The 16,512-nt window shown below is 44.4% G+C and overlaps 1 protein-coding gene and 1 pseudogene across 20 annotated transcripts in view; one reads left to right on the top strand and one right to left on the bottom strand.

The window, feature by feature from the left end:
* The first annotated feature begins 809 nt into the window (after nt 1-809).
* LOC138845118 (chromobox protein homolog 1 pseudogene) lies at nt 810-1,546 on the top strand (annotated as a pseudogene).
* A 3,033-nt stretch (nt 1,547-4,579) lies between these two features.
* The window catches only part of POLK (DNA polymerase kappa), a 70,210-nt gene continuing 58,277 nt past the window's right edge, over nt 4,580-16,512 (bottom strand). For 19 of the 20 annotated variants that reach the window (XM_051838659.2, XM_051838658.2, XM_070056283.1 and 16 more), the window contains 7 exons: nt 14,510-14,542; nt 13,059-13,155; nt 10,546-10,717; nt 6,640-7,575; nt 6,159-6,201; nt 5,894-5,974; nt 4,580-5,817 (listed from right to left, as the gene is read on the bottom strand). In XM_051838659.2, the coding sequence (XP_051694619.2) occupies nt 5,808-5,817; nt 5,894-5,974; nt 6,159-6,201; nt 6,640-7,575; nt 10,546-10,717; nt 13,059-13,155; nt 14,510-14,542 (1,372 nt within the window). In that variant the 3' untranslated portion in view covers nt 4,580-5,807. Of the gene's footprint in view, nt 5,975-6,158; nt 6,202-6,639; nt 7,576-10,545; nt 10,718-13,058; nt 13,156-14,509; nt 14,543-16,512 lie in introns of all 20 variants that reach the window. The other variant, XM_051838661.2, reaches the window with a different exon arrangement.

Genomic DNA, 16,512 nt, shown 5'->3' with positions numbered 1-16,512 from the left:
GGCGCCAGCACACTGGGTTCTAGTCCTGGTCGGGGTGCCGGATTCTGTCCCAGTTGCCCCTCTTCCAGGCCAGCTCTCTGCTGTGGCCCGGGAGTGCAGTGGAGGATGGCCCAAGTCCTTGGGCCCTGCACCCCATGGGAGACCAGGAGAAACACCTGGCTCCTGGCTTCAGATCAGCACGGTGTGCCAGCGGCCATTGGAGGGTGAACCAACGGCAAAGGAAGAGCTTTCTCTATGTCTCTCTCTCTCTCTCACTGTCCACTCTGCCTGTCCAAAAAAAAAAAAAAAAAAAAAAAAAAAAAAAAAAAAAAGACCCAGCTTTGGATCTCCATAACTCACAAATGACGTGAGATTCTGAACCAGACCTACAGAACTGACTTAGTGCCTGAGGGGTCTGTGGGAAGCAGGGACAAAGCAGCCCAGGCTGGCAAACTAGTGGCCTGTTTGGTGCTGACAGGTGAAAACTGTGACACCGTTTTCCCTTAAACCACTGAAGTGTTGGGTGAGGCTGGTAAGGAAAGACGCGAGCAGAAAATCCTTTCTGTGAGCACTCTGCTGGCTGGGGTGGACCCCCCGTCCCTGGGGCCTGCAGAGGAGCGGGAACCCCACCCTCTAGGGAATGTGCTTTCTGGCGTTCTTTTTACGTTTTATTGTGACATAGGCTGTGTGTGTGAGGTACTTCATTGTCTTTTAATCTTTGTATATGAATCCAAGTGTACAAAGTATGTCTGCAGAGCTCAACACCCATGCAGTCACCAACTGACCTGGACAGAAAGGCCTGCCAGGACCCGTGCTCTGTGCCACTGCCCTGCTCCCCCAGGCACCACTGCTGCCTTTGGCGATGACAAAACACTGGGTTTTCAAGAAGAAAGTGGAGGAGGTGCTAGAAGAGGAGGAAGAGGAATATGTGGTGGAAAAAGTTCTTGACTGTCGAGTTGTAAAGGGCAAAGTGGAGTACCTCCTAAAGTGGAAAGGTTTCTCAGATGAAGACAATACGTGGGAACCAGAAGAGAATCTGGATTGCCCTGACCTCATTGCTGAGTTTCTGCAGTCACAGAAAACAGCACATGAGACAGATAAGTCAGAGGGAGGCAAGCGCAAAGCTGATTCTGATTCTGAAGATAAGGGAGAAGAGAGCAAACCAAAGAAGAAGAAAGAAGAGTCAGAAAAGCCACGAGGCTTTGCCCGGGGTTTGGAGCCGGAACGGATCATTGGAGCTACAGACTCAAGTGGAGAACTCATGTTCCTGATGAAATGGAAAAACTCTGATGAGGCCGACCTGGTCCCTGCCAAGGAAGCCAATGTCAAGTGCCCACAGGTTGTCATTTCCTTCTATGAGGAAAGGCTGACGTGGCACTCCTATCCCTCGGAGGATGACGACAAAAAAGATGACAAGAATTAAGTCTCTTGAGTACCAGCCCCGTCACATCCGACTGTGGGTTTCAAGTGAGGAGGGAAGAAGTTCTACTTGTCTTGACACCATAGAGGTGGCTTGAGAAGATGTCCTTTGAAGAGCCAGTATAGTTTCTGTGCCCTGCAGCAGCCCAAGTGCTTTAAGCTGTTCCAAGCTATGTAGTTCACACACTCCAGTGGAGGGGAATGGGGAGAAGTGTTTCAAGGCAGCCCATTCTGTGCTTTGCTGAGAGAAGCAAAGGGCCTTCTATGAAGGACAAAACTTGCAGAATTGGGTGTGTGGGAGAACAAAAAGATACTGTAGGTCTTCAAAGAGCATCTCTACAACCCACAGCCTTCTTCCCAATAGTGTTAACTCTGCGTTTTTACAGCGTAGCATGTGTGTAGTTTTTGGCTATTACTGGTGTATTATTTAGGGGTGGGAGGGATGGGATAGGGAGAAAGGGAAATGGGTTGGATCATTTTGATTAAAATTTGGGGCTTGATTGGGGAAATGATGAAACAGTAGAGCGAACAACTAACTTAAGATTTGGTTCTATGTCCAGGATATTTTACCTTTTCAAAAAAATGTCATTGACACCATAAATGGGGACTGCGAGAGACTGTTTTTTTTTTTTTTTTTGACAGGCAGAGTGGACAGTGAGAGAGAGAGACAGAGAGAAAGGTCTTCCTTTGCCGTTGGTTCACCCTCCAATGGCCGCCGCAGCCTGTGCACTGCGGCCGGCACACCACGCTGATCCGATGGCAGGAGCCAGGAGCCAGGTGCTTTTCCTGGTCTCCCATGGGGTGCAGGGCCCAAGCACCTGGGCCATCCTCCACTGCACTCCCTGGCCACAGCAGAGAGCTGGCCTGGAAGAGGGGCAACCGGGACAGAATCCGGCGCCCCGACCGGGACTAGAACCCGGTGTGCCGGCGCCGCTAGGCGGAGGATTAGCCTAGTGAGCCGCGGCGCCGGCCTAGAGAGACTGTTTAAAAGCTGTGAATGCCTGAAACCTGTAAGCCAAGGTGTTCCCTGCCTGAGCTTAATGTCCCCCACAGAGAACTAAGCCAGTTCACAAGTTACCAAAGCTGCCGTTGTGGAGATGGAGACTGACTGGGGAGGGAGAATGTACACAGGCAGATAGAGCATTCTGTCTCAGAGGTGCTAATTCTTGAAATTAGACAAGAAGACCCTTTCTTTTCCAATTATGAAGTTGTATCAGCTTATCCATCCAAACCACTGGCTGAGGTATTGGAAGAGGGGAAGAGAGTGGTACAGGAGATGGCAGAGTAGGGAAAAACAAGGACCCATACTCTTAAGGTAGCAAACTCTTGAAGCCTCTGGTTTGTTTTGAATTTTGAACTCTGAAACCATGGGTGGCAGGGTTCAGTCACTGACAGCACAAGTTTCATTGAAACTATTCAAGGGTTGAATTTCAGAAGCCCTGGTCTCAGGAGAAGAATAATCATTCATACTGGGGCAGTGGTTTACTTTAAAACACCAAACCGGTTTTTTTTTTTTTATCCTAAGAATTAACTGAGACCCAAGATGTTCCGTCTTGATTCCTAAGATCCATCAGTTCTTGACATGGTCTAGACCTGCATCTAGAGCTGCATTGTAAAAATCTCTGTAGGCATGTGTTAGGTTTCTGTGAAAACTTTGTTTAAATGTAAACTTCATACCACACTGTCAGTTTTTGTCTTAATAAAACTATAGATTTATATTCTCTGAAAAAAAAAAAAAAAAAACACTGGGTTTTCACTGTAGTTTTATCTCATATGGGCACACCCTTAAGCCATGGCACTGGGTTGTGATTGTTTAAACCTCCCGAGTGGAAACATGCAGGCAGCACCCTCTGCTTCTGGCTTCACTGCTCTCCATCTATTTCCTTCATTTGCCCCACTGTGCATAATCCCACTGTTTGAATGTACAGGACCACATCACCTCAGGATTTAACTGTTTTTCCGGTGTTGAACACTGGGCTCATTTCCAGACTTTAGCTGTGACAGTGCTGCTGTGAATAGGGCACAAGCTCAACAGTCCTCCTGAGCCATGTGCTAGGTAGGACTCTGGCAGGGGAAACATTGTATTTTGAGATAAGGGACCATCTATGAACAAACGCCCAGGCAGATGTAGAGAGAGCACAAAGGGCGAGGCACACCCTTGGATTAATAATAAGAGCAAGGCTCTCTGCCAGCCCTGGCAGAGGGAAAGGGAGGAGGAGGACCTGCACGGGGCAGGGTGGATTCCTCTGCTAGCGTCCTAGCCAGCTTGCGATGGTCCTGCCATCCTCTTCCTCCTTCCGGCTCCTGCAGTGGCACCCCTGCTGCCCTGGTGTCAGCTGCTCAGAGAGCAGGGCAGAGAACTGCCAAGTAAAGGACAGGCTGTTCACCAGATGTTATGGAATTAAGAATTCACATCATCAGTGAAACTTCATATCATTGTTTATTTTTTCATGAATGTGGCAGGAATGTAATAATGTCTCTGTGTTTTTCATATCGGATTACGAATTCGACTATGAATGCTTTCGTGTTTCTTGGTCACTGACAGTCTTTCGACTGGGGCGGATGTCTGGCACAGCAGTTGATGCCACCTGCAACGCCAGCCTCCCCTGTCAGAGTGCCTGAAGTCCCTCCTCTGCTTCCAAGTTCAGCTTCCAGCTGACACACACCCTGGGCAGCAGCAAATGCTGGCTCACGTCCTTGGATCCCTACCACCTGTGTGGGAGACCTGGACTGAGTCCTGGCCTCCTGCCTTTGGCCTAACTCCGCTGTGGCTGTCATGGGTGTCTGGGGAGTGAACCAGGGGATGAAAGATTTCTTTGTCTCTCTGCCTTTCAGACAGAGTGGGGGAAAAAAGTCTCTTGACAAAATTCTATTGATTGTCTTTCTCTCACTGATCCACAAGAATCACCTATATAAGTATATTCCAGATACTGGATTTTACCACACAGCCACAAGTTGTGTATTCCCCCAGTGGTTTTGTATCTGATCATGGGTGCTTCTTACCACTTCTTGTAGTCTTGCTGTACTTTTTCCTCAAATCAAAATTATAATAAGAAAGTGGATTTGGTACATTAAAAAAACAGAGAGTGAAGGATGCAGAATAGAGCAAAAAAAAAAACATGAGTGAAATCATCAGAGGGAAAGAACACACAAAAAACATGCATCTCTGTTGGCTAACAGATTGACTAAAAATAAATTTTACTTTCAATTATTATTGAATATTACTAAAGATAACATCCAGTTTAATTATATAAATGAAAATAATTTGATATTTGCTCTAATATTAAAACAATAAACTTCAGGCGGGTCAGAAAACAGAGTGCTGTCTTTTCAGGACATTTAAAGCAGTTTTGCTGGGTCTGGAATTTACCTAAGTGCAGCAGCTTTGTGCTTGCTGTGGTGCCTGGTTCCAAACAGTTTAGGAGTTAAGACTCAAGACGGCCCTGCAGCCAAAGGTTGTGCGAGATGCTAATTAATGTTAATTCCTTATATGGTTAAATAATAAGCAAAAAAAGGAAAAAGAAAACAAAGCTCTAGGAGAACAAGATGCAGTTCCTTCTTGTGGTGAAGACTCTGACTGCGTCTGCTCCAGCTACACAACTGTCTTAGAGACTCCACTAACACAAGTCTTCAGCATACCACTTCTATTACGCTGTGTTAGAAACGCAACTAAGATAAAGGAGATGTTTTGATACACATGAACCTTTTGAATTGTACATTTCCCTCTTAAAATGCCTGTATAATTTATCCTTTTTAATATACTTGTGGAAAAAGCAGATGTAACTGCCAGAGACAACAACCTGCCACTTAAAAGTCCCACATATAAAATTACTGTGTATAAAGTAAATCAAGTGTTCATTCATAAGATAAAGGGATTATAAATAAGAAAAACCAATAAATAGTGATATTTTAAGCAACGATCCTTTTAACACAGATAATACTGTGATATTATTTTCCTGAAGATAACAAAACCAGGCATAGGAGTTCTGCTAAGTTAATACTCATCATAGAAATTATGATAGGTTCTAATGATGAATGTCCATAAGGTATCAGAAGATACTAAGATCAGAGCAGTCCGATGCCCAGAGAGTGGATAAGTGCTTGTAGGGACCACTGAGAGCCCTGACGCCTGTGTTTTTATATCCACTGTAAAAATAACAAATCATATTCAGATTCCATTCCTGTTCCCCTTTTTAAAATGATCTCTAACAGGACTAATTTCCACCTGATCCATAATGGATGTAAAAGTTCTCATATTACAGAAAACGTACACAGAGGTAGATTTGTACATATTGCACATTCTTAGAAGTAAATTCATGCACATTCCACATTCTTAGAAGTAAATTTGTACATTCTTCATTCTCAGAAAAGGAAATGTCATTTACAGAGGAATTATGCATTTGTCTCCATCAAAGGAATCTGTAAATTAAAATGAATATTAAATCCACTGATTATAAAATTAGTTTCAATTAAAAATTAATGATAAAATGCTCACTTAAAAAATATATCAAGGGTACGTGTGGCACTGCTTGGCTTTACTTTCTTTGATGCCGAGTTCTTTTTCATCAGTGCTGGCCTGGAATGAAAAGAAACACAACTAAGAGACAGGAAGAGATTTTTAAAAATAATTCTGCAAATAGCTCTTTTTAAAAAATATGACCTGATGATTAAAAAAAATCAAAATTTAAAGCCTCCTAGAAATTAAACTTCAAAATATGACATTTTTGTAGCTCGTTCTATTGAAGTTCAGATTACCATACCTTTTTGTTTTTGCTAACGTCTTCTGTGCTCTGCTTGAGTTGCCTTTTGAGGGAAGAAAAGTCAAGAAATTCCATAATGAACAACATGAAATAACTGAAAAGCTGCATAAAAATTTTAAAAATTAAAACTGGCTGATTAATAAAAACTTTCTTGGTACTACACAGTTTTTACTTATACAAACTAGAAACTATACAGCACAATTTCTTCATAATTTACTATCACTATCACTAGTTCTTTCAGCATTAGACCTAATTTCATTTTTGAAATCTGACTAGTTTGCACTACCAAAAAACAAGTCACAGAGGCTTTCTGGCTTTGTGACTATGGTTAATTGACTACTGTGTCTTGGCAAATGTTCTCCAAAGGAAGTTATTTTTTTAATATATTGCTCAGCTCCTCAAACCTTTGTGTCCTACTTTACCAACAATCTCATTAATTAAAAAAATTTCATAGAAAATCACATTCTTTAAAATGACTCACCAGCATTTCTAGAATTTTCTTTGAGTTGATGAACAGGATTAACCGAATCGTTTCTCAGTTCTTGTATAACATCTTTATTTAAGCAGACATCCACGTGCACATTGAACAGGGTAAGATCTGAAGTCCTTTGTTCTAGGTTACAAACAGGACATACTAGAGCTTGGCCTGCTGCCACTTCATATAAATAAGGCTGGGGGCATTCTTGCCCACCTAACGGCCCAGGATCTTCCTTTTCCAGTGCAACACTGCAAGAAGAATTCTGGCGACCATGTTCCATACTGAAGGATTTGTCTGGAAGACCATCACACTCCTCCTTGTGCTTATGATTCAAAGCGTCTGCACTCTGTACCTCAGATGAGTTACCTGTAGACTCTTCCAAACCTACTGAAGCCATGTCGACATTTTCCCGATCATCCTGCGTCTCCCCACACGAGAAAGAGTGATGTGCATTTTCTTTCCTGCTGACTTCAGTGGAGGCAGCCTGTGAGCCCAGGGCCCCCCTGGAGGCCGCGCTGCCTGAAGGTGCATCGAGACACGCATCCACGTGCATGTTGAAGGCTTCCAGACTGATGCGTCCCTGCTCCCTGGAGCAAACAGGACAGGTGAAGGTGCCAAGGCCACCCGCACTCTCCAACGCTAAATTCTCACTCATCTTCTGTAAAACTGGCAGTGGCTGTGAGGTCTGCAAACTCTGTTCATCTGCAGCTTCATGTTTCAATGTGTCTTGGTGACTCCCTTTCCTTTCTAATCGTTTTTTATCAAAGAAACTCTTCTTCTGAGACACTTCTAGAGGTTTTTCAGGCGGATCCATGCCAGTTCTCTCTAGCACAGGCCCTGTGGCGGGCAGCACGTGGTTTCCAGTCTGTAGGAAGCCGACGATGCTCTTTTGCTGCTGCTTCTTGTCCTCTTCGTTGGGAAAACCAGACACCCGAACACCTGCATTAGACCAGTCACAACCAGTCAATCCCAAATTCAACAAAGCCAATTTACTCACAGTGCATAAAAACATTTTGTGCAATACTGCCGCGACACATACAGAGAGCATGACTGAGAGCAATATGAAAACATTGGATATAGTTTTCTAAACTAAAGCGGGTATTGTGAGAAGACATTGCCTTTATAAAACTGGGATGCATTAAACATTTTCTTTTTTTCTTTAAAGATTTATTTTATTTATTTGAAACACAGAGTTACAGAGAGAGGTAGAGACAGAGAGAGAGGTCCTCCATCCGCTGATTTACTCCCCAGATGGCCACAATGCCAGAGCTGCACCAATCCAAAGCCAGGAGCCAGGAGCTTCTTCTGGGCCTCCCATGCAGGTCCAGGGGCCCAAGGACTTCAGCCATCTTCTATTGCTATCCCAGGCCACAACAGAGAGCCGGATCAGAAAAGGAGCAGCTGGGACTAGAACCGGCGCCCATGTGAGTTGCCAGTGCTTCAGGCCAGGGCTTTAATCGGCTGTGCCACAGCACTGTCCCCAAATATTTTCTGGAATTGGCCTTATCTAGGACTTCCAATTAGTATTTGACACTCATGCTATTAAGTAACTAACTAGAATCAACTACACTGACTCCTTAGCTTGTTCTAAAACTTTTTTTCTTAACTTTTATTTTAAAAAATGCTTTTCTTTACTTCAAAGGCAGAACAACAGAAAACACTCCCCAAATGCCTACAGCAGCCAGGGCTGGGCCAGGCTGAAGCCAGGCACCAGGAACTCCATCTGGCTTTCTCACATGGTGGCAGAGGCCCAAGTACCTGGGCACTCCTGCTGCCTCTCAGGTGCACCAGGAAGCGGCTGACCAGAAGCTACAACATCCGGGACTCACACTGGCACTCCAGCATGGGGTGTGGCACCCTGGCAGCAACTTACACCATGTGCCACAACTGCTGTCCTGCTCTTTTTATAAAAACAAGCTTTATGTTTTAGAGTAGCTGAAGGTTCGTAGTGAAACTGGACAGAGGAACAGAGAGTTCCTGTATACCCCCTGCCCCGACACCTGCACAGCCTTCTCCTACTTCCTGCACCAGACTGGACCATGTGTTAAACTCAGGAACCTGCACTGAGAAAACTTTATTCCCCAAGTCCTCAGCTGACATGGAGGTGCATTCTGGGTGTTGTGCCTTCGATGTGTTGAGACAAGTGTGCAGCAGCGTGTGCCCACCTCTACAGCATACAGAGCCCCTTGCCAGTCCTAAAATCCTCTGTGCTCTGCTCACTCTTCCCTTCCTTCCCGGAACCTCTGACAGTCACTGATGTTGTCGCTGTCTCCATAGTTTTGCATTTTCCAAAATGTCACACAGTTGGAATCCCTTGTGTGCCCTTTTTTGATTGGTTGCTTTGATTCAACAATATGCAATTAAGGTTCCTCCATGTGTCTTCAGGGCTTGAGAGCTCGTTTTTCTTTTTTCTTTTTCTTTTTTTGACAGGCAGAGCTAGACAGTGAGAGAGAGAGAGAGACAGAGAGAAAGGTCTTCCTTTTTCCGTTGGTTCACCCTCCAACTGGCCACGCGCTGCACCGATCCGAAGCCAGGAGCCAGGTGTTTCCTCCTGATCTCCCCTGCGGGTGCAGGGCCCAAGGACCTGTGCCATCCTCCACTGCACTCCTGAGCCACAGCAGAGAGCTAGACTGGAAGAGGAGCAACCAGGATAGAATCCGGCACCCTGACTGGGACTAGAACTCGGGGTGCCGGCGCCGCAGGCGGACGATTAGCAAAGTAAGCCACAGTGCTAATCGAGAGCTTGTTTTCTTTCTTTCTTTCTTTCTTTTTTTTTTTTTTTTGACAGGCAGAGTAGATAGTGAGAGAGAGAGAAACAGAGAGAAAGGTCTTCCTTTTGCCGTTGGTTCACCCTCCAATGGCCGCCACAGCTGGCGCACTACGGCCGGCATACCGCACTGATCCGATGGCAGGAGCCAGGTGCTTCTCCTGGTCTCCCATGGGGTGCAGGGCCCAAGCACTTGGGCCATCCTCCACTGCCTTCCCGGGCCACAGCAGAGAGCTGGCCTGGAAGAGGGGCAACCGGGAAAGAATCCGTCGCCCCGACCAGGACTAGAAACCGGTGTGCCGGCGCCGCTAGGTGGAGGATTAGCCTAGTGAGCCGCAGCGCCAGCCAGAGAGCTTGTTTTCTTATGTGCTGAACATTACTGCCCCACTGTCTGGAGATACTGCAGTCGACTCGTCCATTCACTCCCTGAAGGGTATGCTGGGTACCTGCCAGCCTGGCGACTCTGAACAAAGCTTCCACAGAAGCCTGCTCGTTAGCTTTCCCGTTAGCAGGCTTCATTCAGCTGACTTTCCTATAGGAGAAAATGCGGCTCATGGTGCGCTGTTAGCAGTCGGGAGAGCGTCGGAAACACCTGTCACACTCTCTCCCCAGTTCACACTTGTGTTTATGTTTCCACCACGCAGTGACTGGACACACCGTTTCAGCAGTGTCACAGTCCCTTATCATCCTTCTGAAATCCAAAGTTGTGAAAATTGTACAAAACAAGTATAGCCAAGGACTGAAATACCGTGAGGATATTTAGAGTCTTCACAGACTGCTGGTGTGTTTTTGTTTTGCTACTGAAACAATAACATGTTTTACAGTGGGATGACACCTCAGGTACACACAGTAAGACCTAACACTCTTGTCTCCATGCACAGAATTTTGCTTTCAAAAGCTGTAAAGTTCTGTATTTTGAAACACACCTTGCCCCCAGGATTTCAATAAGTAGTAAGGAAAAGAACTGGAATTAAATGAATGAGCCTGGCTTCATATACATCTGGTTCTAAAGATTAAGCTAAATAGCAGCACACAGTGAGAACTTCCTAAATGGGATTAAAAAATAAACAAGAGGCGATAATATTCCAAAGTTGATGGCAAAATCTAGTAGATTTAAGGAAAAACAAGAAATGAAGTCATACCCATAAGTCTTAATCTCAAGGGATGTGGAAAATCAGCATCAATCTCTGTCCTTAGCAACTCCTTGGCAACAGCAAAGATTTCTTCTGAAGTAGAAACAAGACATGGAACTGTAGACGCTCGCGTCTTTACTTCAAAATCCACGTTCTTCAGCTTCACAGTGACAGTTCTACCCTGCCACACACGGAAGACATCGTCACACATGGCTTTAGGTCTCCACTTACACATAAAATGGGGCAGGCAGATCAGTCACTGATGGAACACAGTAATGAAAATGGTCCAAAGGAATAACTAAAACTCAGGAGTAATTTAGAAACCCCAATTTAGCCAAAAGTCATCATTACCATTCTCAACTGATTGCTTTAAGAAAATTTCATGGATTTCAAAGGCAGAGTGACCAAAAGTGAGGAAGAGACAGAGATCTTCCAATCACCAGTTCACTTCCCAAACACCTACAACAGTCAGGGCTGGACCAGGCTGAACCCAAGAGTCAAGAGCTCCATCCGCGTCTTCCACGTGGTTGGTAGGAACCCGAGTGTTCTGGCCATCACCTGCTGCCTCCCAGTGCAGTAGCAGGATGCTGGATCAGAAGCATGGAGCACGCACTCCAACACGGGATGCAGAAGTCCCAAGCAGTGGCTTAACCTGTTGTGCAATAAAACCTGCCCCCCGAACTGAATTTTATAAAAGATCTTTATATAAAGAACAAAGTTAATTGATCACTTTTCTTGTTACTAAACCTCTTTTTAGAGATTAATTCAATAGCTGTAAGGAGGTGCCTCACTGACAGCATCTTTTGGATAGATCAAAGTTACTGTGTGCCCACTGTATGCCAGACACTATGACAAACAATTCCTCAGAAATTCCTTTACAGAGTTTCACGTGGAGATGAGGACAATGTTCCAGAGATGAACGGTGCTGGTGTTTGCACAGTTAATGTACTTAATATCATTGAATCATACAATTAAAAATGATTAAAATGGTGAATTTATGTTATGTGTATTTTATTAGCTCCTGGAGGTAGAACTTAATTTCTGCCCTTCCTCACTTGAGGGTGGGTTAGACTTGCTGACTTACTTCCCAGGGGAAAACAGTGGCTCACAGTGGAGAATCCAAGAGATGGAGGCTGCCAAGGGGCTGTCACATGCTCCTGATGGGATGTGATGAGAAGGGCATTCACATTTGAGGCCATCTTTCCAAAAACCCAGAACCCTGGGCGATACTATAAAATTATCGATACACCAGATGGGGGGATGTCTGTAGTATACCTGGCCAGCACTTCTCAAGACTGTGAAGGTTTGAAAAAGAAGAGACTGAGAAACTGAAACAGACCACAGACGACTGGGCACACACAAGACCTAATGCCAGTGTAGTTCCCTGGTCAATTCTTAGACGAGGCAGAACACTAACAAGAAAATAAGTAAAATCCACTTAGTGTCTGGAGTTCAGTTAACAGCAATGTGCTCATTTCAGTGTTTCCATTTTGACTACTGTACCACCATAATATAAGATGTTAGCAATGAAGGAAACTGGGTATATCAGAACTCTATTATTTTTGCGACTTTTCTGTAAATCCAAAATGATTCTAAGGATGGGCGTTACGGCCCAGTTAAGCCGCTACCTGGGATGCCCATATCCTGAATCAGAGCTCTCGGGACTGAGTCTCACCACCGGTCCAATCCAGCTAGTGCACCTGGGAAGCAACAGATGACGGCACAACTATCTGAGTCCCTGCCACCTACGTGGGAGACCCAGATGGAGTTTCTAGCTCCAGCCCCAGCTGCTGCAGACATCTGGAGAGAGAACCAGCAGATGAAAGATCTGCCTCTCTCTGTCATTTTACCTTCCAAAAGCAAACTTAAAAAAAAATAAATCATTCTAAAATTAATTTTTTTTAAAAAGAATTCTTTATACTCAAAGTATGACAGGATTGTAAGAAAACTATTTATAATAGATATGCCATTTTTCATGACTTTGAATATCTTTTATCACACTTTGTAATAACCTTTGTTTGGAAGTGTTGGGAAAATATCAAACATGAATTGTCATAGGTGAAAGTTGTAAAACAGAAAGTTCAAAGTCTTCTAGGGTTTTTTTTCTCAATGTGTTAAACAAACTGGATGAGAGCCTTGAGGCAAAATGTTTATTTCTACAAGGTCATTGTCTATGTGAGAAAAACATCAAAGGACAACTGGAAAGGGACCTCTGTGAGTACTGTTCTGGGGGAACCCCCCCCCCCCTGCCTTATTATCTAATGCCAGTATATTCTGGTTTGGAACTTACTCTAATGCAGTCCCCAGGTACTATCAAGTTTCTCAAATCACACTGGAGCCACCCAGCCTCCCAGAACTCAGGCACAGGCTGGAGTCGATTTTTTTCTCTGTTTGTTGGGGGTTGGGGCAGTCTGTTCCAACACTTATTAATCTGTATTCCTCTTTAAGAAATCTGTAATTTTAGTCTTTATTTTATTACTAAAATTTTTAAAAACCAAGACTGCCGCATCAAAATGAAGTACCTTCAGTCCTTCTTTCTGGAGATCCTGAGCAAGATCCCTGCATAGTTCCTGGCACAGGCTGTACTGTTCTTCTGCTTTGCTTAGCTCACTGAATGTTCTAGAAAGACAAGAATTATTTCAGTGAACAACTTAGGGTCACCTGAGGTGTGTTTAAATGGCTTAGCATTAAGTTATATTTTCTGTAGTACAAAATAATGTTTTCGGATGAACTAAGATATATTAAACATCTAAGATCTACATAAATAATGGAAAACAATTTGGATAGGTAAGCTAATTCGCAAAGGAGCAATTTCACACTCTTGTTCTCTCTACAGTATTTTTTTAAAAAGCTGATTAAGGTCACTGACTGTTAACACAACAGGCGTACATTTATACAGACACTGCTCCAGAACATCATCCCAGGAGTTTTCTAGATAGGGACTATCTTTAAGTAGATTTTAGGAACTGCCTCCTGGTACCTGGGCAGTATTGTCTAACAGACAACTGGAAATGCGGAGCTGTTGAGATTAAAAGTAGAGAAGTTTAATTCATCTGCAAGGCAGTGCTGAAAGAAGTTGAGAGGTGATATTAGCATACGAGGACGACAGGCAGGACAGATCCCAGGGATGAGTGCAAGGCTCAGGAAAGCACCCCTCCAACCTATCCCCAGCCCTCAGTTAGCCAGCTGGTGGCAACTGAGGTTGCCAGTTTCTTATTCTCATGAATTCCTTCAGAACCGTCCCACAGAAATATGAGCAAGCAAGCAAACATTTCCTCTCATTTTCTTATATAAAGAGTAAGCTGTTAGTCACACGGCTTAGCACCTTGCTGTTCTGAGTTGAACTTATTCACTGTTCCCAGTGAATAAGCAATGTCCTCATATACGGGGGTATAATACCCACACAAATGACATAAATCACTCGACCAATTCTCTATTCAAGGATATGAATATGCATCTTACACACATGCCTGTGGGTAATTTTATACAACATCTGTCTCATGAAGTCTGGGGGGACTTTTATATTCATGGCATCACATGGTGCTCAGAAAGTTTTGGATTTGGGATTTCTGGATTAGGGATGCTTAACCTCCGTTTGACACCTCTGCTTCTTCACCAATATTGAAGACTTTCAGGAAGAATTTCCATGATCACTTCTTAAATTTCCCAAGTAAATATGCAATATAATTATTCTTATAAAGAAGGCTAGAAATTAAGATTGGAGACCTAAAATGCTTGGTTTCCCTGAGCAGGAGTAGGGCCAATTTTTTAAAAAATTGCTACAGTTCATTTTTTCCCACTGAGAGTTCAGCAGCTGGAGAAAGCAGAGCAGCATACTAGGGCGGTTACTTCAGGAAACGGCTACTGTGCGCTGCAGGTAAATTTTTTTTTCATTTTCACTGACATTTTTATTAAAAGTTAATTTACAATAACATTAGTTATGAACAATTAATAATAAATAACAAAACAGTACCTCTCAATACTCATACTTTTCCTCTCTCCATCCCTGGAAATGAAAAAAAAAATTATTTTCTTTCTTAGAGAAGACTGAATTCCTTTCAGTTAAACAGCAGGGTTTAATATTATCAATCATCCTTAAGACATCTCAATTTTTTTAAGTTTAAACATTGTGAAAAACAGTGAAGTTTTTAAATCTAAAAATAAAACTGTCAGAGCTGGGTGTTGTGGTGTAGCAGGTAAAACTGCCTGTGATGCCAGCATCTCATATGGGCACAGCAGATGGCCTGAGTGCTTGGGCCCCTGCCACCCACATGGGAGCCCCAGAAGAAGCTCCTGGTTCTTGGCTTCAGCCTGGCCCAGCCCCAGCCATTGCAGCCAGCTGGGGAGTGAACCAGCAGACGCAAGATCTCTCTCTCCCCGGGCCTCCCCACATAACTCTGACTTTACAATAAACAAATTAAAAAAAAAAAAAGTCACCAAGGAGCATAAACAAGATACTACCATGATTACATATGTCATGAATCAAGTTTGAATCTACTGAAGAGAATAAGCTTGAGAATATGGAGATATTACAAATTTCTTCTTTTGAAAACCTGACTGTCAAAAACCAGAACTTATAAAAACCACTAGGATGGGGCTGCCGCTGTGACACAGCAGGTTAACACCCTGGCCTGAAGCACCTGCATCTATATGGCGCTGGTTCAAGACCCGGCTGCTCCACTTCCTGTCCAGCTCTCTGCTGTGGCCTGGGAAAGCAGTAGAAGATGGCCCTTGGGCACCCTCTGCACCCACGTGGGAGACCCGGTGGAAGCTCCTGGATCCTGGCTTCAGATCGGCACAGCTCTAGTCGTTGCGGCCAACTGGGGAGTGAACCATCGGATGGAAGACCTCCCTCTCTCTCTCTCTCTCTGAATAACTCTGACTTTCAAGTAAAATAAATAAATCTTAAAAAAAAAAAAAAAAACACTAGGAGGTGGCAGTACAATAGCTTGCAGTTATGGGAGGTAATTAAACTTTATTATTAGTTATCTAGTTTTGCATCTAGAACAGCCACTTCTCTCTCCTGCAGCCTATCCATCACTCTACAGAACTCAGAGTGTGCTACAGAGCAAGAGGAAGATGGGGAATCTGGGCCTACTGGTTTGGCTGGATTCCAGCTGCTCTGATAGGAATGGCTAAAGCCATGAGAGCTGGAATGACACACAGATTATTCACTTTCCAAATATTTAGTGAATCTGTTTGAGAACTTTTTTTTTTAAAGATTTTTATTTATTTATTTTGACAGAGTTACAGACAGTGAGAGAGAGACAGAGAGAGAGAGAGACAGAAAGGTCTTGCTTCCATTGGTTCACTCCCCAAATGGCGGCTACGGCTGGCGCTACGGCTGGCCCTGCGCCGACCCAAAGTCAGGGGCCAGGTGCTTCTTCCTGGTCTCCCATGGGGTGCAGGGCCCAAGCACTTGGGCCATCCTCCACTGCCATCCCGGGCCACAGCAGAGAGCTGGACTGGAAGAGAGCTGGACTGGAAGAGAGCTGGACTGGAAGAGGAGCAACCGGAACTAGAACCTGGAGCCCATATGGGATGCTGGTGCCACAGGCAGAGGATTAACCAAGTCAGCCACGGCGCTGGCCCCTGTTTGAGAACTTGAGGACGTAATAGACTGCCCTTAAGAAAACAAATATTCCACAGGGGAGACAGATAAACAAATAGAAGCGGTTATGGAACATGTTCAGAGAGAAGTACTCAGATTGAAAAACAAAGCAAAGGGGCCAGATTAAGGCCCTGGTCTGTAGCACCAGCATCCCATGTGGGCGCTGGCTCAAGTCCCAGCTGCTCCACTTCCTATCCAGCTCTATGCTCTGACCTGGGAGGGTGGTAGAGGATGTCCTGAGTCCTTGGGCCCCTGTACCTGCGTGGGAGACCCGAGGGAGGCTCCTGGCCTCAGACTGGCCCAGCTCTGGCCATTGCAGCCATCTAGAAAGTGAACCAGCTGATTGAAGACCTTTCTCTCTCTCT

The sequence above is a fragment of the Oryctolagus cuniculus genome, chromosome 14 (genome assembly GCF_964237555.1).
Source record: "Oryctolagus cuniculus chromosome 14, mOryCun1.1, whole genome shotgun sequence".
NCBI lineage: Eukaryota > Metazoa > Chordata > Mammalia > Lagomorpha > Leporidae > Oryctolagus > Oryctolagus cuniculus.
This window is presented reverse-complemented; position numbering and strand designations above follow the sequence as displayed.